The sequence below is a fragment of the Jaculus jaculus genome, chromosome 2 (assembly GCF_020740685.1).
Source record: "Jaculus jaculus isolate mJacJac1 chromosome 2, mJacJac1.mat.Y.cur, whole genome shotgun sequence".
NCBI lineage: Eukaryota > Metazoa > Chordata > Mammalia > Rodentia > Dipodidae > Jaculus > Jaculus jaculus.
Genome location: NC_059103.1, coordinates 102,157,960 through 102,176,030, shown reverse-complemented (window position 1 = coordinate 102,176,030; position 18,071 = coordinate 102,157,960). Strand labels below are relative to the sequence as shown.

The following is an 18,071-nucleotide window of genomic DNA, read 5'->3' as shown; positions in this document are numbered from 1 at the left end:
CTGCATCTATCAAAATGATCATGTGGTTTTTATGTTTAACCTTGTTTATGTGGTGTATTACATTGACAGATTTCTGTGTGTTGAACCACCCCTGTGTTCCTGGGATGAATTCCACTTGGTGAAGGTGGATAATGCTTTTGATGTGTTGTTGGATTCAGTTTGCAAGTATTTTGTTCAGAATCTTTGCATTGAAGTTCATTAGGGAAATTGGCTGGTAGTTTTCTTTACTTGTGGCATCTCTGCCTGGTTTTGGAATTAGGTTGACATTAGCTTCATAAAAGGAGTTGGGTAACTTTCCCTATTCTCCAATTGTGTGGCACAGTTTGAGAAAGATTGGTTTGAGTTCTTCCATGAAGGTTTGATAGAATTCAGCTGAGAAGCCATCTGGTCCTGGACTCTTCTTTTGGGGGTGGTTTTTTTATTATTATTTTTTCAATCTCCATGAGTGTGATGGGTTCATTGAGGTGATTAATGTGCTCTGAGTTTAGCTTTGGTAGATGGTATGCATCCAGGAATTTATTCATCTCCTCCACATCCAGTTTTGTGCAGTAGAGGTTTTTGAAAAAGTCCTGATGATTCTCACAATTTCACTTATGTCTTTTGTGATCTCTCCTTTTTCATTTTGAATTTTGTTAATTTGAAGCTTCCCCTTTTTTTTTGCTTGATCAAATTGGCCAGAGGTTTGTCAATTTTTTTTATTTTTTCAAAGTATTAGCTCTTTGTTTTGTCTAATGTCTTAATTGTTTCCTTGGTTTCTGATTCATTAATTTCTGCTCTGATTTTAATTATTTCTTTCCTTCTAGAGCTCTTTGGGTTGGATTTTTCTTGTTTTTCCAGTGCCTTTAGGTGGGTGGTTAGGTTATTGATTTGGGATCTTTCTATCTTTTTTATGAAGGCATTGAGTGCTATGAATTTTCCCCTGAGAACCGCCTTCATTGTGTCCCATACATTTTGTCATGATTTTTTTCTCATTGTTATTCAATTCCAGAAATTTTGCAATTTCATTTTTTATTTCATCCACTATCCATTTGTTGTTTAAAAGAGTGCTGTTCAGTTTCCAGGTGGCATTGGGATTCTTGGCAGGTCTTTTGTTGTTGATTTCTAGCAATATAACATTGTGATCTGATATCATGCAGGGAATTATGTCAATCTTCCTAAATATGTGGAGGCAGTCTCTGTGACCCAGTATATGGTCTGTTTTAGAGAATGTTCCATGGGCTTCTGAGAAGAATGTGTAATCTGTGGATTTGGGTGGAAAGTTCTGTAGATGTCCATTAGGTCTAAGTGATCTATGGTTTTGTTGAGCTCTCTTACTTCCCTGTTGAGTTTCCGTTAGGATGATCTGTCTATTACTGATAATGGTGTATTGAAGTCCCCAGCTATGATGGTGTTGGTGGTTATTTCTGTTTTATTGTCAAGTAAGTTTTGTTTTATGATCTTTGGTGCCCCTGTGTTTGGTGCATACAGATTTATGATTGTAATATCCTCTTGATGGATCGTTCCCTTGATAAGTAGGAAGTGGCCTTCTTTGTCTTTTTTGATTATTTTTGGTTTGAAGTGCATTTTATCCAATATTAATATAGTTATACCTGCTTTTTTCTTATTCCTGTTTGCTTGGGATATTGTTTTCCACCCTTTCAGTCTGAGGAGGTGTCTATCTTTAGTGGTGAGGTGGGTTTCTTGAAGGCAACAGATTGAGGGGTCTAATTTTTTGACCCATCCTGTTAGCTTGTGTCTCTTGATTGGTGAATTAAGGCCATTAATGTTTAGGGTAATGACTGTGAGATTTGATTTGATCCCTGCCATATTGTGATGGTAGATGTGTGTTGGTGGTTTTTTTTTTTTTTTTGGACTTTGAAGTTTTTTGTGCATACCCTGAGTTTGGTTATTGTGATCTGCTTCTTGTAGGCATTTGAGTTTGATTATTTGTTTCTTCTCTGTGGAGAATTTCCTGAAATATTCTCTGTAGTTTTTGTTTTGTGTTCATATAGTTGTAAACCTGAGTTTTGTCATGGAAAGTTTTTCTTTCACCATCTGTTATGAGGGATATTTTTGCTGGGTAGAGTATTTTGGGTTGGAAGCCATAGGTTCTTAGACTTTACAATGTTTCTTTTCAGGCCCTTCTAGCTTTCAGGGTTTCCATTGAGAGGTCTGAAGTAATTTTGATGGGGTTACCTTTGAAAGCATTGTGCTGTTTTTCCCTAGCTGATTTTAGGATTTTCTCTTTGGTGTCAATGTTTAGAGTCTCAATGACAATATGTCTTGGAGAGTTTCTCCTTTGGTCCAGTCTGTTTGGAGTTCTGTTGCCTTCTTATATCTTGATGGGCCCTTCTTTTAAGAGACTGGGGAAGTTTTCTTCAATTAGTTTATTAAATAAGTTCTCCATGTCTTTGGTCTGAAATTCTTCTCGTTCTGGTATTTCAATGATCCTGATATTAGGATGTTTAAGTGTATCCCACAATTCCCTCATGTTCTGTTCACAGGAACTTTTGAACTTACTGAAATTTTTGAACTCTTGATCTGTTTCTTCCATCTTGTCTTCCAGATCAGAGTTTCTATCCTCCACGTGGTTGACTCTATTCTTGAGGGCTTCTAGAAAGTTTTGGACTTGTTCAATTAAGTTTGCATTTTCTACTACTTTTCTATGTATAATTTCCATCCCTTTGTCAAGCCCCCATTTCACATCATTTTCTGATTTTGTTGATGCTTTTTGGAATTCATCTTTGCATTTCTTTATGTCTTCATTTAGCATGGCCAGCTGATTTTTAAGGTCTTTTTTTTCACTCTTCCTCAAAACTCTTGACTCTCTTTGAATTCCTACCAAATTCTTATCTATTAATTGTGGTTAATGTTGGCAGCATCCACACAATTATCGGTCCTTTGTTGCTTTCCTGTAAGTTCTACCAGTAGGTTGGTCAGGGTTACATTGCTCATAGCTTCAATTTGATGTTCTGATCCTAATGATGCTTCTATGTTTTGGTTTGATGTATTCATTGTAGGACTGGGTGATCTAACTGGATTTTCTCCCATTTGATTTTTCAGGTTATTTCTTTTGCACTGTGGTCTGCCCATGACAGTGTATGGGCATATAGGTGGGTGGATCAGCCTTGGCTCAAGTGCAATGGGAATCTGTGGCAGCCCTGGGGCAGTTGCCATGTAGCCTGGGCTTTGGCTCTCACTTGCCAAAGCCGCCTATCTACTGCCTGGCGGGAGCACCAAATTTGCCTGAATTATCAAGTGGTAATGCACCAAAGTTGCCTGTGTTCAAGCTAGGAGAGACACTGAAATACCAAGCACTGAAGCAACCTAAACTCTGGCTGGGCCCTAAACTCTGGAACACTGGGACCTGGAAGCAGTCTGCGCTCCCCTGCCACAGGACAATGGCAGATGGATGGCATGGCAGACTTGTAGGGGATGGCACCTGAACTGGCGCAAGCAAGAGACACAGTCTGAGCTTGTGTGGCAGTTGCTGTGTGACTGGGCTCACTGAAAGTGCAGTGGCAGGAGCATTATGTGAGTGAGTGGGCAGAGCAGTGTAAACTTCCATATGCAGGGATCGATCTGCACGCAGCTGTGCTGTGGATACAGGGAGGGGTGGGCTACCGGCTCCTGAGGGAATCAGGGGTTCCTGTTATTGCTAGGATTTTCTGAAAGTGCAGTGGCTGAAGCAGTAAATGGGCAAGTGTGCGGAGCCATCTAAGCTCTGCATGCAGGGATCGATGGGCGCACAGCACCAGTGGACATGGCGGCTATTTAGGGGGAGAGGTGGCCTACCCACCCACAAGGGGATCCTCGATTCCCTGTCCCCCCACCACTGTGCCCTCTCACTGACAATCTGTTGTAGATTGCTCTCCCCTAAAAGCCCCAGTGTAGCTTTATTGTCTTGCCTTTCTTTCCCTGGGATTTGCAGTATAGCTACACGGTCGCCATCTTGGCCAGAAGTCTAGATCTCTTATTTTTTACAAGAATTCCAGGTAACTTTAAAAGAATGAGCTCTTGGGAAACTAATATGTGGGACTGATGAGGCATGTTTGACTTCTTCATTCATTTGAAAATTTTTATATACACATATAATGTATTTTTATCTTAATTTCCTTCCATTGCCTTATCTTTATCCATCTTCCCATTTCCCTGAATTCTTTTGCCTTTCCAACTAGTCCCTCTTTTTCTTTGACATCTTTTTCTTCATGCTTATGTGACCCATTGGGTTTAATTACTGTTGTGTACTTGAGCATGGGTGGAGGGTTATTTACAAACACACATGCAATCTCCCAGTGGTTATACTACTGTAGAAAATATCGCCTACTCCACAAGCAACCTTCATCTGCCCGTAACTCCACAGGGTCACTAATGGCCTTGGACCCATCTCCATTATCCATAATAGAATGTTGATGAACCCAATATTATGCAGACAATAATAGTCATTGTGGGGTTTAGAATGCAATGGCCATGTCATGTCTGGAATATAATGCTCCACAGAACCCCTCCCTACCCTCTGGCTCTTAAATTATTTCTACCCCTTCCTTCTACAGTGTTCCCTGAGCCTTTCAGTGAGTCACAGAGATTCTCATTTAGTGATGAGCACTCCACAGTCATTTACTCTCAGCCATTAGCCCAGGTGAAGTTGATACTATTAATCCTCAGTCTTCTGAGTGTCATGGGCTGAGAGCAATAGTTCTTAAACTTAGCTTGTATTGTAATTGCCAGGAGAGCTTTTGAAACAGAAAGTGGCAAGCTCAACACATAGTAATGAAGAATCTGGAGGTGTGAAATAGCTGTCATCAGTTGTTAAAATTTTCCAGATAATTTCCATGGTCAGATATGTTTACCATATCCTAATTATTAAAAAATACTAGAGATCCACAAAATAATTCATTCTAATTTTGACACATAGAAATATTATTCCATCTTAACAGTGGTTAAAAAGCTTGTCACCAGTGTAAATTTTAAACCATTGCTAGAATCTGATGGAAATTACATGATATTCTTTATGTAAGAAGATAGAAATGGAAGGCAATGTGATGAGATAATTTATCTAGAAACCTTATTTCTGAACATTATTTGATAGTAAATGCTACTAAACTTATGACATGATAAAGGAAATCTGAGTACCAATTCCTATATAAAATACAAAATATGGCTGGAGAGATGACATATTGGCTAAGGCACTTGTCAAAGCCAAAGGACCCAGGTTCAATTCCCCAGGACCCACATAAACCAGGTACACAAGGTGGCACATGCATCTTGGCATTTATTTGCAGGGATTGAAGGCCCTGGTATGCTCAGTCTTTCTCTCTTTCTCTCTCAAATAAATGTATAAAAATTTAAAAAGTGAAAAATAACACAAAATACATATTAAAATATACAATAAAGATGTAAACCTGACTCAGTTCATATGCAGCTTCCCTCCTTGACCCTATGATTTTTTTTTGACGCCAGATTGAGAATACCTGATCTTATAAAGCTGTACCCATGTCTCATAATGCTCATGTTGTATTCCTGATAACACTTGAAATGTTTTGATTGGTACATAAATTGATCAAGAATTTGAAGGAAAAATGCTATATTCTTGAATCTTCTAATACACAGTTTTAGGAGTTCAGCAAACAATGAATCAGGTCTAACTTCAAGTGTATAACCCTGGAGCAGGTCTCTAATTAGATGGTAAAATATTTAATTGTTAAACATAGATTATTTCTTCACCTTTATATTGAAATAGGTTGGATGCTAGGACATAGTGAGTGGACTGCAACCAGAGGGAGATGACAATGTGCTGAGCACTGACCAGCACTGTTGTATGAGCTATGGAGTGACCCACAGACACCTGTGCTTATTTAGAAGTATGTCATTAACAGCTGTATTAGCCAAGACTATACCTCATTATTTCTACATCCACTCTTTTTGAAAAAGAGAAAGTTGGGGTTTAGATCCCTGTAACCCAATTTATAATAGGTAATATACTCTTCCATAAATATTTAATTATTTTTCAACAAACTTCTTCATTGGACATATATTTGCATGGTTTTCTCTCAGCAGGCAAAGTTAAGGATAGGTAGACAAAGATAGAAAGTACACATAAAAACAAAAATCTATTCTAATGTTCACCTTTTTTTTTGCAATGCTTTGCTACTGACTTAAAATGACATTTCACATGGACAAGAATTCTCCATGGGTGGGGGTCGCTGGAGCAATTTCTCTATGGGTAGGGCACTTACCTGAATAGCCTAATGACCTTGGTTTGATTCCCCAGTACACACATAAAGCCAGATGCACAAGGTGGCACATGTATCTTGAGTTTATTTGCACTGGCTAGAGGCCTTGGCATGCTGTTTCTGTCTGTCTCCCTCTATTTAAAAATAAATAAGTAAAATATAAAGGATGATTTTTTAAAAGAATTATTATCCATTGGAAGAAAAGGTCTCCCTTGGTGTAAAGTAATAAAAGGTTTCTAAATGAAATTGAGAAAATCACATAACATAGGACTGTTGAACATAAGAATCCTATAAATAGTTTAGAGATAACTTGCTAGTGGGGAATCATTAGAGACAGGGAATTTAATGCAACAGGCAATCTTTCACTAATACATAAAATGTTAAAATAGAGAATATTAACATGTAAAGTAGGAATAAGTATCAGTTTAGGCAACACCTGCTTTAGTTCTGAACTTATAGATGAACTTCACTGGTTCTTGTACCAAGGACACTTCTGAATGCTGCTGACATTATGCTAGTGAGTCAGAGAAGCACATTCAGCTCTGAAATATCACAATTGCTCGAGCCTTCTGCACCCCCAGCCTGTTTTGAGCTTTAAACCTTCTGTACTGTCACCAATATCATTGCAATAAGTCCCTAAACTACCTAACTTCTCTTCAGAGCCCTTCAAAGACCTGGGTAATACAGAGAAACTCCTATCATAGACAAGAAAAATATATAGTTTGGTTAATTTTCAGATAGAGAAGCTATTACTTTGCCCATATTATCTTAACCCACAAAGGAGAGCTGGCTCAATGACATACACACCGATATCCAGGGCTGTATGTCCCTTCACAGTGAGAAGCAATATTTTAATTTGAAAAAGGATAGCATATGACACCAGTGCCATGTGAAAGTTTTACTCTGATAGTATTTTATTTTCTTCTTTTTTCTTTTTTCAAGGTAGGGTCTCACTCTAGCCCAGACTGACCTGGAATTCACTATGTAGTCTCAGGATGGCCTTGAACTCACAGCATTCCTCCTACGTCTGTCTCCTGAGTGCTGGGATTAATGGTGTGCACCACCACACCCTGGCTAAAATACTGTTTTCTCACTCATAATAAATGTGGATCATGTTACTGCATATTTGATTCAGATAGCTGTCATTTCAGTTCTAATGATTGACTTGAATTTGTAATATCTTAGAGTTCACAGAAAATACATCATTTTTCAAGCTGATTGAAGGGAACTAGGCTGCCCATTAAGTTGCCTTTTTATACCATCAAATAATTTAAACATGCACAAGATTAAAAACAATAGTTTTTAATAATCTTGTACTCATTCATCACTTAGTTTTGTTAAATTTTAACATTTTGCCACATTTGCTTGAGACCTTTTTTTTATCCAGAAGAATGATATTTTTGTACCAGTAAATCACAGATATAATTGAATTTCTTTGTTAAAATTCCACACACTTGAAAATAAAAGTAACAGAAATTTTTGGCAAGAATTTTTATACATTCATCCTTTTGTAACATGTTTGTTTCCATAATTACTATATACTATTTTATAACTTGTAAATTATATATGAATGGAATCATACAACATTCTTCCATTTATTATTTTTGCCCAACATTTCATGTATATATATGTGTGTGTGTGTAGATATATATCTACATATATATGATCTATTTGTACATACAATTGTTTGTCCTTTAAATATATAAGCATACACATTTACATGAAGTATATATCCTTTAAATATTTTACATCATTTTATTATTTGATGATACCACAAGATGTTTCTGTTTACTACTACATATTAATGTTGTTTCTGAATTTTTATCAAAAATCTTATTTAAAAACCATACTTTAAAATAATCCCTTGACACCTACTAGAAGGAACCCAGTATATTATATTTTAGTTCTACTCCCAGCGAGTAACTTTGATAAATTACTAATCTAGCTCTTTGAAGATTAAAAGCCAGGCATGGTGGCACACACCTTTAATCCCAACACTCAGAAGGCAGAGATAGAGGATGACCATGAGTTCAAGGCTACCCTGAGACTCATAATAAATTCCAGATCAGTCTGAACAAGAGCAAAACCCTACCTCTAAAAAATGTTAGAATCAACATTGAGGAAATTCTGTTTAAATATCTTTCTTAAAACATCTTAGTTAACATGTGGGCTAGGGAGATGTTTTAGGAGTTCAAGGTACTTGTTTGAAAATCCTGTTGGTCCCTGTTTATTTCCCCGGTACCCATGTAAAACTATTTGCAAAAATATGTTGTGTGTCCTTGTAGTTGATTAACAGTGGCAAGAGATCCTGGTATATGTGCACATACACACACACACACACACACACACACAAAGACACATTAAAAATAGATACAAAACAGAAACAAAAATGTATCTTTGCAAAGCATGACATTGTATGGAAGTACTCTGTCTTCATTTTAAACCAGTACAGGAAAAAAGTCAAGAGGCATGAACATAAAGTACAAAAGGGAAACAGAGGCAAGATTATTTCTTTCTTGGATAAGAAGTAACTGTAGGAGAAAGTAAGTAGAGAAACTCGCCTCCTATTGGTAACAAGCATATTACCGTTAAATATATTTATTTAAGGACACATTTACTTATAACACTATCAAAACCTATAGTGATTGAATAAATTGGAGATTTTACCTTTAAATTGACTGTAAAATCATAGATTTTTTTCTACTTCTCTTTGTTTATTTGTTAACATAACCCACAAGAAATAATTTTCACATTAAGAGAGTTTGCTTGAATGATATTTTTAGCATTTCTCAACCTAATTTCATGAACTGTTGGTTAAGTTCAGAACACATAATGACAGCCATTTTGAATCTTTTGTACTGGTTTTCAAGTCAGTAATGAGAGAGTTATTTTCAGAATTATACTACTGTTATTTCATTTTACAGAGTTTCTTTGAAGATTCTACTACTAAGGTATAAAGTTGAAAAATAATCTTAAGAGTTAGAAGATGAAACCATAAAATAGGGGGGAAGGAAGTGAAACAGGGCTAACATTAGGGGGTTCAAACACAAACCCCAAACATGAGCTTATGTCTGCTTTACTTAAAGAATTGAAATAAAATAAGACTATGCAGGATTATTTTTGAGAATTATTCAGAAGTCAGGAGGGGGACCAAAAAATGGGGAATGACAGGGGAGGTTAGTCTGAGGAGTGGATACATGAGGGCCCATGTATATCCTTTGCCACCCTAACTTCTTAGCAGCTTAGTTGCTGCCAGGGTGGGAAGGCCAAAACCTTACCAGTGGTGGAAACCTCAGTTACAGAGAGTTGAACAGCCTAGGAACTGGAAGAGAGGAAAATGACAACCAAAAGCCTTGCAAGCAGCCAGGCTTTTTATTTTGGGTCCAGGGCTGAATCTGGAAGAAGTCAGCACACTTAGGTGCAGTGTCATGAAGGGGCTGGGGTTGTGTGGGGTAATTTCCCTGCCATTTTCCCACTCTCATAAGATACTCTAAGTGCTGCCAAAGGAAAGAGGACAGTGACTTGTCAGTCTTTGAATACTTCCTGCTAAGCATAATAATACAATAATTCCTTTTAGAGTGTCTCTGAGAGGGGCCCAAGAGAGAAATCTGTTAGTCAAATGTCCTGTTCTGTCTCCATGTTAGCATTGTGAGGTAGTGATGATTTGCAATGTAGTTAGAAGTGGTGAGTGGTCAGCTGATCAAGAGGGCCCATATAGATGGAGTTGGATTGATCTGGCCACAGAATTCTGCAGAGAGCAGACACATGAGGAAAGTCAAGGCTCTTTGCTCTATGCCCTGTGATGTCTGGAAGAGAGTGATAGACCAAGAAGGAGGAGCCACTGAAAGATAGGGATGTCCTGATGCCAAGAGGAGAAAATCTTTCTGAGAAAGGAAGCTGATCAGCCATATCTTACCCTATTCTGAATTGTAAAAGAGATAATAGGCCACAGAATAATTTGTGATTTAAGTGCCAAGAATATCTTGTAAGGTTTTTTATTTTTCTTGAAAGATAATATTGATACCTAGTGTCTACTGAGTGAACCTTGGGAAGATGTATTATATTCTGATTAGCTAAACCCTCTACCCTATAAAAGGCCATAAAACATGTAAAAGTAGATGGGCAGATTGGTTGACTCAAACAATGTACTATGTTAGTGACTGGGAATAAAATCATTACTCAAAGGAAACAGAAAAATATTATACCACATTTCAATCAACTGCCATTTGGGTCTGTTTTCTAATGAAGTGAATCTGTTCATTTAGCATGTACTCTTTCATAGCTTTAAACATCCTTGAAGTTTACATTTGTTAATAAGACTCATGCATATACATTGATAAATATGCAAATAGAAGCAGAAAGGACAAATTGTGAACATGTTCATGTCAAATGCACGGGGCAGGAGAGTGGATGAGTCAAACCATTGTTAGCGATGAGGCTGAGCATGCAAAGTGCATGGGAACAGGCGCACAGCATGCAGCACAGAGGCTGAAAGCTGAAGCAGTTGGAGGCACTGGCCCCGCTGCTTCGCACCAGCCCCATCAGGGAGGGTCAGAGTCTGCCTTCAGTTGTTCCAGAAGCTGAAGCCAGGCTTTGAAACGCGCACACTAGGTTCTTACAGAACAGATATTTCACAGTATTGGAAATCTGAGGAATAAATACTCCTTTCATGATAGCAGACATACTTTTAAAAAAAACCTATTATCTGTGTTCATTTTCTATAAAATCTAAGAAGAAATTAAGTGAGAAAAATGTGTGATATGTTCTTGACATGTTCTTGATGAGATTGTTTATCAAAGTTACCCTGAGGTTGTATATGTCTCTATTAAATTCATTAATACAAATATGTCATCCAATTTTCATTATTATAATCATTTCCATTGACTCTATTAACAAAGAATTCTAATTGGGTAAATTATCTTAAAAGTTAAATTTGTTGGAAAACAAACCAAAAATGATAAATTTGAAATTAATTGGATCCCTAGTCCCATAGAAGAATACAAATAAATAAATAGGTAGGACATAACCAAAAAAGGAAATTCTTACAGAAGTTGTTAATAGAATGGAAGGGTTTCCCTAGTCATCCCTTGTTTACTTTGCAGTTTTATTTAGCTATGATACTAATCTAAATGTTCTTGGTTATTCACTCTTGTCTATTATTTTATTTTTTGTATCAAATGCTGTGATCGATCTCTTAAGGCATATATCACAGCCACTTGGAGGGTTTGTTGAAACTCAGGTTTCTGAATTCACTGAAAGGCTGTTGGTAGGTGGGAACTGGAATGTATATGTTATATGCTTCTCACAAACCCTTAGGTGATGGTAATGCTGTGGGCTTGTGAATTACCCATGGATGTACCAAACTGCCACACTAGAAATGAGAGGCACATATTTACACACATAAATTAAATTAACATATATTAAAGTCAGTTATATATATGTATGTATATGTATATATGTGTGTGTATGTGTATATGTGTATGTATGTGTATATATATATATATATATATATATACATACACACATATAGAACACATATGAATCTGTGTTCTAGGATTAAAATCACAGGTGCTATATGACTGAAATGTATTGTCTGTGTCCCAATAATTTTTTAAAGCAAACTGCTGAATTCTTCCAAAAAGTTTCATATGTTCTGCTTTGTAGCAGGTACTCAGTTAGATGCTGACGGAAGTTGGAAGAATGTGAGGCCAGTGAGTGATCGCCCTTACTTTCAGAGGTACACAATCAGGAATGAGAAAGCAGAATAACAAACATAAGTGGCATTCCTATAGCAACGTGCCCTCCAACTAGTGGCTAACACTTGTGTTTTGTTTACTCCATGTCTAACACAAGCGGAAGTATATTTCAATTCTCAGGCAGATACTATTTCAGACTCAACATCACAGAAGACACATGGGAAGTTACACACCTTGGCCATATGGCAAGGGAACGCTAGTAAGCTTAGCTCCAGTGACCATCCTATTCACTATGTATGCCCCCTGGGTATCATGGAGCACAAGGGAAAGAGGCTTAGCCACATGGAAACAATGGGGAGAATAACCCCAAAATTTGAGAAAAAAAAGTTATAAGAAGTTTCTGTGTTAAATTATATAAAATATTATTTCACGTGCAATTTGTAAGGTTAAGTTTGAAATAACTTCAGATATTTTTGCTATCTCTTGAAATCCTACAAAAAGACTGACCATCAAGCCCCAGAAATCCTTTTGTCTCTACCTCTCCTAGTTCTAGGGTTACAAGCTTGTGTGGCCATACTGGCCTTTTTATATGGGTCCTGGGAATAGAAATCACACCGCTGTCATGTTTGTGCAGCAAGTGCTGTTACCCATTCACCAATGCTTGCCAGTTTTCCTCATGTGTAGAAATAGGAAGATAATTATTTTTTAATATTTATTATTATATTATATTATATTTATTATATTGACTTGAGGAATGTACTAACAACAATGTCAATGAGATTAAAGCATATGTACATTCCTATAAGGATTACACATTTCTTACTATGTAATTATCCAAAATAGATGGCTGGGTACTTAAAAGCTCACCAGAGCAATTGCCTGCAAGAAGAATGTATAAGGCAGTAAGTTGTATGTGTTTCATTTTATTTTATTTATTTTTATTTTTTTCTCAAATTTTATTAACATTTTCCATGATTATAAAAAATATCCCATGGTAATACCCTTCCTCCCCCCCAACTTTCCCCTTTGAAATGCCATTCTCCATCATATCCCCTCCACATCTCTATCAGTCTCTTTTATTTTGATGTCATGATCTTTTCCTCTTCTTATGATGGTCTTGTGTAGGTAGTGTCAGGCACTGTGAGGACATGGATATCCAGGACATTTTATGTCTGGAGGAGCATGTTGTAAGGAGTCCTACCCTTCCTTTGGCTCTTACATTCTTTCTGCCACCTCTTCCACATTAGACCCTGAGCCTTGGAAGGTGTGATCAAGAGGTTACTCAGTACTCCAGTCACTTCTTTCCAGCACCATGATATCTTCTGAGTCATCCCAAGGTCACTGCCATCTGAAAAGAGAAGATTCTCTACCCAAAGTGAGAGTAGCATTAATATAAGGGTATAAATATTAAGAGAAGTGCTTACTGGACAGTTTGATAAGCATAGTATTTACACTTATCCAGACATCAGCAGATGTTACACCCCTAGGGCTCATGACAACTCCTGTTTTAAGTTTTTAGTATCAGGGATGTATTCCCCCTCATGGAGTGGGCCTCCAGGCCAATTTACTTAAAAGCTCACCAGAGCAATTGCCTGCAAGAAGAATGTATAAGGCAGTAAGTTCTATGTGTTTCTTGAAGGGTGTTTGTTAAAACATAAAAGCCAACAAACTAAGTTAATTCACCTCTGTAACAACCAAATATGTAAAAAAATCAAGGTGAAATATCCTCTTTCCTCTTTTTCCTTCCTTCCTCCCTCTCTCCTTCCTTTCCTCTGTTCCTTTCTGTCTACAAAGCAATGTTATAATGGGCTACAGCAATGACTCAGGCACTAAGGTGCTTCCCACACAAGAATGAGGATCTGAGTGTGAATCTTCTGCACCAACTTAATGAAGCACAGCACAGATGCCTGTAATACCAGCGCTGGGGAGAGAGTGACAGGTAGACCCCTGGGACATGCTGGATAGACAAATAGATGAATTCCTGGTTCAGTGGTAGACCCTGACTCAAAAATTAAGTTGAAGAAGGATTGAGGAAGATGCCTTATGTTGATCACTGGCCTCCATGTACATGTGCACATATGTGTATTCATCAGCATTCACACGTGAGCACATATACACACATGCACACACACAAATAAAAAGGGCAACGTGGTAAATGAGGCTATAAAGGTTCACTGTTCTCAAAAATGTTCCAAGGTGGCTTCTTCCCATTGCTTCGCACAGAATGTAGTTGGAAGAGAACTGACTTCTGCTCTGACATCTTTGTTTCTGTTGCTGCAAGTCCTCACACTCTTTCTTCTGATGCCACAGCTGCTAAGCTGGTATGGAAATTTTTTTTCCCAGCAAGCTGTGAAAGTGTATAATAAACTATCACTCATCGGTTACTTTGTTTTGCCACTGAAATAGCAGTTTGCATTCTTCATTTTGTAGTTACATGCAATTAACAAGTGTTGTCATTGAGTATTTTAAAGAATGATGGAATTCAATATCCAAAACATTGACAGGAAAGATATAAAATAGTGGTGGACATGTCCATACTTAAGTTTTTGTTGCCAAAGTATTGATCTATATTTTATTTTTCAGTTAGCTTTTGTAAGAAAAGATTCATATAAAAGTTTTATGACCCCTACAAGGAATTCCAGGTTGGTTTCCAATTCAGAAGGAAGCAAATGAGACATTGTAATAGAAAACACAAACTACCTTCATAGATGAAATTATAGAATGTCATTATTTTCTCCTGATGCTATAGTACATTCAATGGGAATTACTATATTCCAAAATAAGGGTTTGTTTTACATTAAAAAGAGTTAGATGTGGCTTGTGGCTTTCCAAATTAAGCCTGCCCCCCAGTAAGATTGGGGAATAAATGCTAAGAGTAGTTATTTGTACTTATTTTAAGAAAAAATTAGAGAGAGTCTACATTGTTACAAATACTGAAGACTTCATACCTATAAATAGATACCAGAGATCTACACTGTTTGGGGGCACTGCTTTTAGGATTAGATTACGTTTCACTTTGTTATAGGATTGAGGACATAATAAAAAAAAGCATCTTAAATCCTAATGTTTTCTATGCACCCAGATACTCATGTTAAGGAACTGCCAACACTTCTCCACTGTACAGCAAAACTTGGCTTAAGGAGGCTAGCAGCTCATCTGCTTCAATGCTCAGGAGCTGCTTGGGCAGCTAAGGTGAAAAGTATTGATGGGTTAGACCTGGCACATGTTGCTGAAAGACATGGACACAGAGAGCTCAAGAAAATCTTTGAAGACTTCACAGTAAGTTTTCTCTCATTATAACTTTATGACTTTCCTATAAAGTAAGTGTGCATGTGTGTATGTGCATAAGCACATACATTGCTATTTTTGGAAATGATGCTATTTTGTAGCTATTAACATAGTATCTAATAATAGTAATCTGCTGGTTCTTATTTGTCCATTGTCTTAGAAAGCCCTTCACATGATCACAGTTTATATTAGTATTGCCATAAACCAACTCTGACTCCACCACTGAAACATGCTTTTGAAACCTATCTGGTTCTTCTGATTTCTATGTAGGCTACTACTAAATCTTGGAGAAGAGAGCAAAGGCAATCAACCTATTACTTTTACACTTTTGTTTAAGAATCCAGTCATTATTATGGACATTATACACATGCAAACAGATCAGTAAGTGTTAAGTTAAAGGGAAAAATGCTACTCATTCAAAAAAATCTACCAATAAGCAAATTTACATTGCTTAATTTGATTCCTTATCTTTCCCTGTTAAATTTCAGTTCTTATAATTTCTGTTGAAGCCCCAAATTTCAAAACACTATTTTATGGATGATAGGTTTGTAAAATTCAACAAAGGGAAACAATACTATCTTAGAACATAAAACACAAATGTGTGACCTCATCCAACTCCATCAGCTTAAATCATTTAACAAAGTAGTAATATATAAGTAGATAAAAAAAATATCCTCTGTTGTTTGCTGGTTATGAAACTAGAGAATATACAGACATTTATTTATTTTAGGAATGGCAATCATAAAATACCTTTGTTCTTAAATCACAGTGTTCATACATGTTTGGCATAAATAGTAATATGATTTTAATTGTAAATAAAGAAAATTTATGAAAGGGAAAAAGTAGCTTATCTGTATTGTCACAGTAACTTTTGAGTGTGAACCTGTAGCTTAGTTATAATGAAGTTCCTCTAATATCCTGTCCTCTTTAGCCTACCCTATATTCTACTATACTTCTGTGGATAATGAGCCCAATTGTAAATGCAGGGTATAGGGAGTAAAAGGCAGTGTAGGAGGAAGGAAGAAAGGTAGAGAAGTACAGAAAGATGCTGTTGCCTCCCTCCAGTATCCATTTGATATAAGGGAATTGCAGAAACATTTTATAGTATTCCTAATGCAAAGTGCAGTTTGCTAACTAATGTAGAGAATTAATCACTCCAAAGTTAGACTTTTTGTCTAGGCTACTGAACATTCACTTTTATTGGTCTTTTATTCCTCTCATTCTCAACATTGCTCATTAGTGCTTTATATATACTATGTTATTATCAACTGGATTATTCCATTTAATTTAGGGTTCCTTAGTATTATACAATTGAGTTTCATAAAAAGACACATAGATATCCTGCTTTGTCTATGTACATTTTTCTTTCTTATGTGTCTTGATGTTAGCAGGGGAAATGGGCTTCCCATCTCCTTCACTGCAAGGTGCTCAGCCTGTATTCATGTTGTGATAGCTTCAAATTAGGAATTTATCTGATGTCACCTAATGGTCAGTATATTTAGTTATATTTTTTATTTCAAATGAATTAATTGATATTATCTATACTTCTTTAAAATGCTTATTCATTTCTCAACTGTTGTCCATACTATTATGAAAGATATTTCTCATGATCATTAACTCAGGTTGTGAGATAGTTTAGGAAAATCTCTGAAATAGTATTAATTTGGCTTAATAGGTTCAATAAAAAAATCTATTTTTAATCCATAAAAACCATATACACATGCCACAGTTGTTGTTTTCTCAGTGTGTAGATATATGTAATATAATGTAATGTATGTATGTATGTGTGTGTTTCATTGTGTCATAAAGTTTCTAGAATAGTTAGCAGCATCTGTATATTCTCCCTGTACCTACAACAAGGCAGCTTCTTTAAAAAAACAAATGTTTCCTTGCTTAGGTATCCATCACTCAGCCTTCATAAGAGAAAATAAAAGCATAGGATCAGGATAATGTACAGCTCATCTCTACAGTAGGGCAGGTCTTTAACGGAAAAGAACCAACCATGATTAGGAAAAAGTAAGATGGGAAAAACATCTGAATAGACCTCAGGTGTGTTTCCAAATCAAACAAATAAAAGAAGTTTGTGTATTATCAGTTTACCTCATATGTGAAACTAGCTTTCAATCCAAACAACCCAAAAGTTCTATAATATAAGCACAGTAGATGTTTGATGTTTCCAGTTTCTTCAATAGACACAATGTATTATCTGCATGCTCAAGATTTTTTTTAACATATCAAAGTGCTATCATGCATGAATGTGGTAGGAATATATGTATAGTACTTATAATATAGCTATTTATTATCTTTCTTATTCCACAGTCCATGCACTCCTTTACTAAATATTCCCCTAAGTCCATGAGCAACATTTTAAGGTTAACTTATTGTTAAAAATTGTTTTAAGAATAATGGCTTTGCTGGTAGAGTGGACAATTTTGTCCTAGCAACAGCTGGATGCTGAGATAACACTTATTATCCCAAGTAAAGGAGAATTTTACCTCTTCAGAAGATGTCAGAATTTTATTTCAAAATGAGACTTATCTCACAATATGTATTTGAATGTCTGCTGGGTCTTCACTTTTTAGAAAATGAAGGTTAGCTGTTCACTGTGCAGTTTAAGCTGATTTCCACTTTTCTCACAGCAGAAGAGGCAGAGAACACCTGGGATGACACATTTAGCCATAGCAAATGTAGATTGCAGAAGTTGTACCAGCTCAGCTTTGATTCTCATTGTGTCAAGTGCCATAGCTGCTGGGAATGCAGCCATGGTGTATGAGGACAAGCGACAATATGATTTTGATTACCTACTAGCTCAGTAGGTAGTAATTTCAGTGCTCACTACATTAAAATTAATTGAATGCTCACAGGTAACAAGGCA

At 36.5% G+C, this 18,071-nt stretch overlaps 1 protein-coding gene across 1 annotated transcript in view; it reads left to right on the top strand.

Annotated features, from left to right (window-relative positions):
• Bank1 (B cell scaffold protein with ankyrin repeats 1) overlaps positions 1 to 18,071 on the top strand; it is a 359,398-nt gene that overhangs the window by 83,948 nt on the left and 257,379 nt on the right. Inside the window, 1 exon segment of the mRNA XM_045143530.1 lies at positions 14,991 to 15,187. Coding sequence (XP_044999465.1) covers positions 14,991 to 15,187 — 197 coding nt within the window.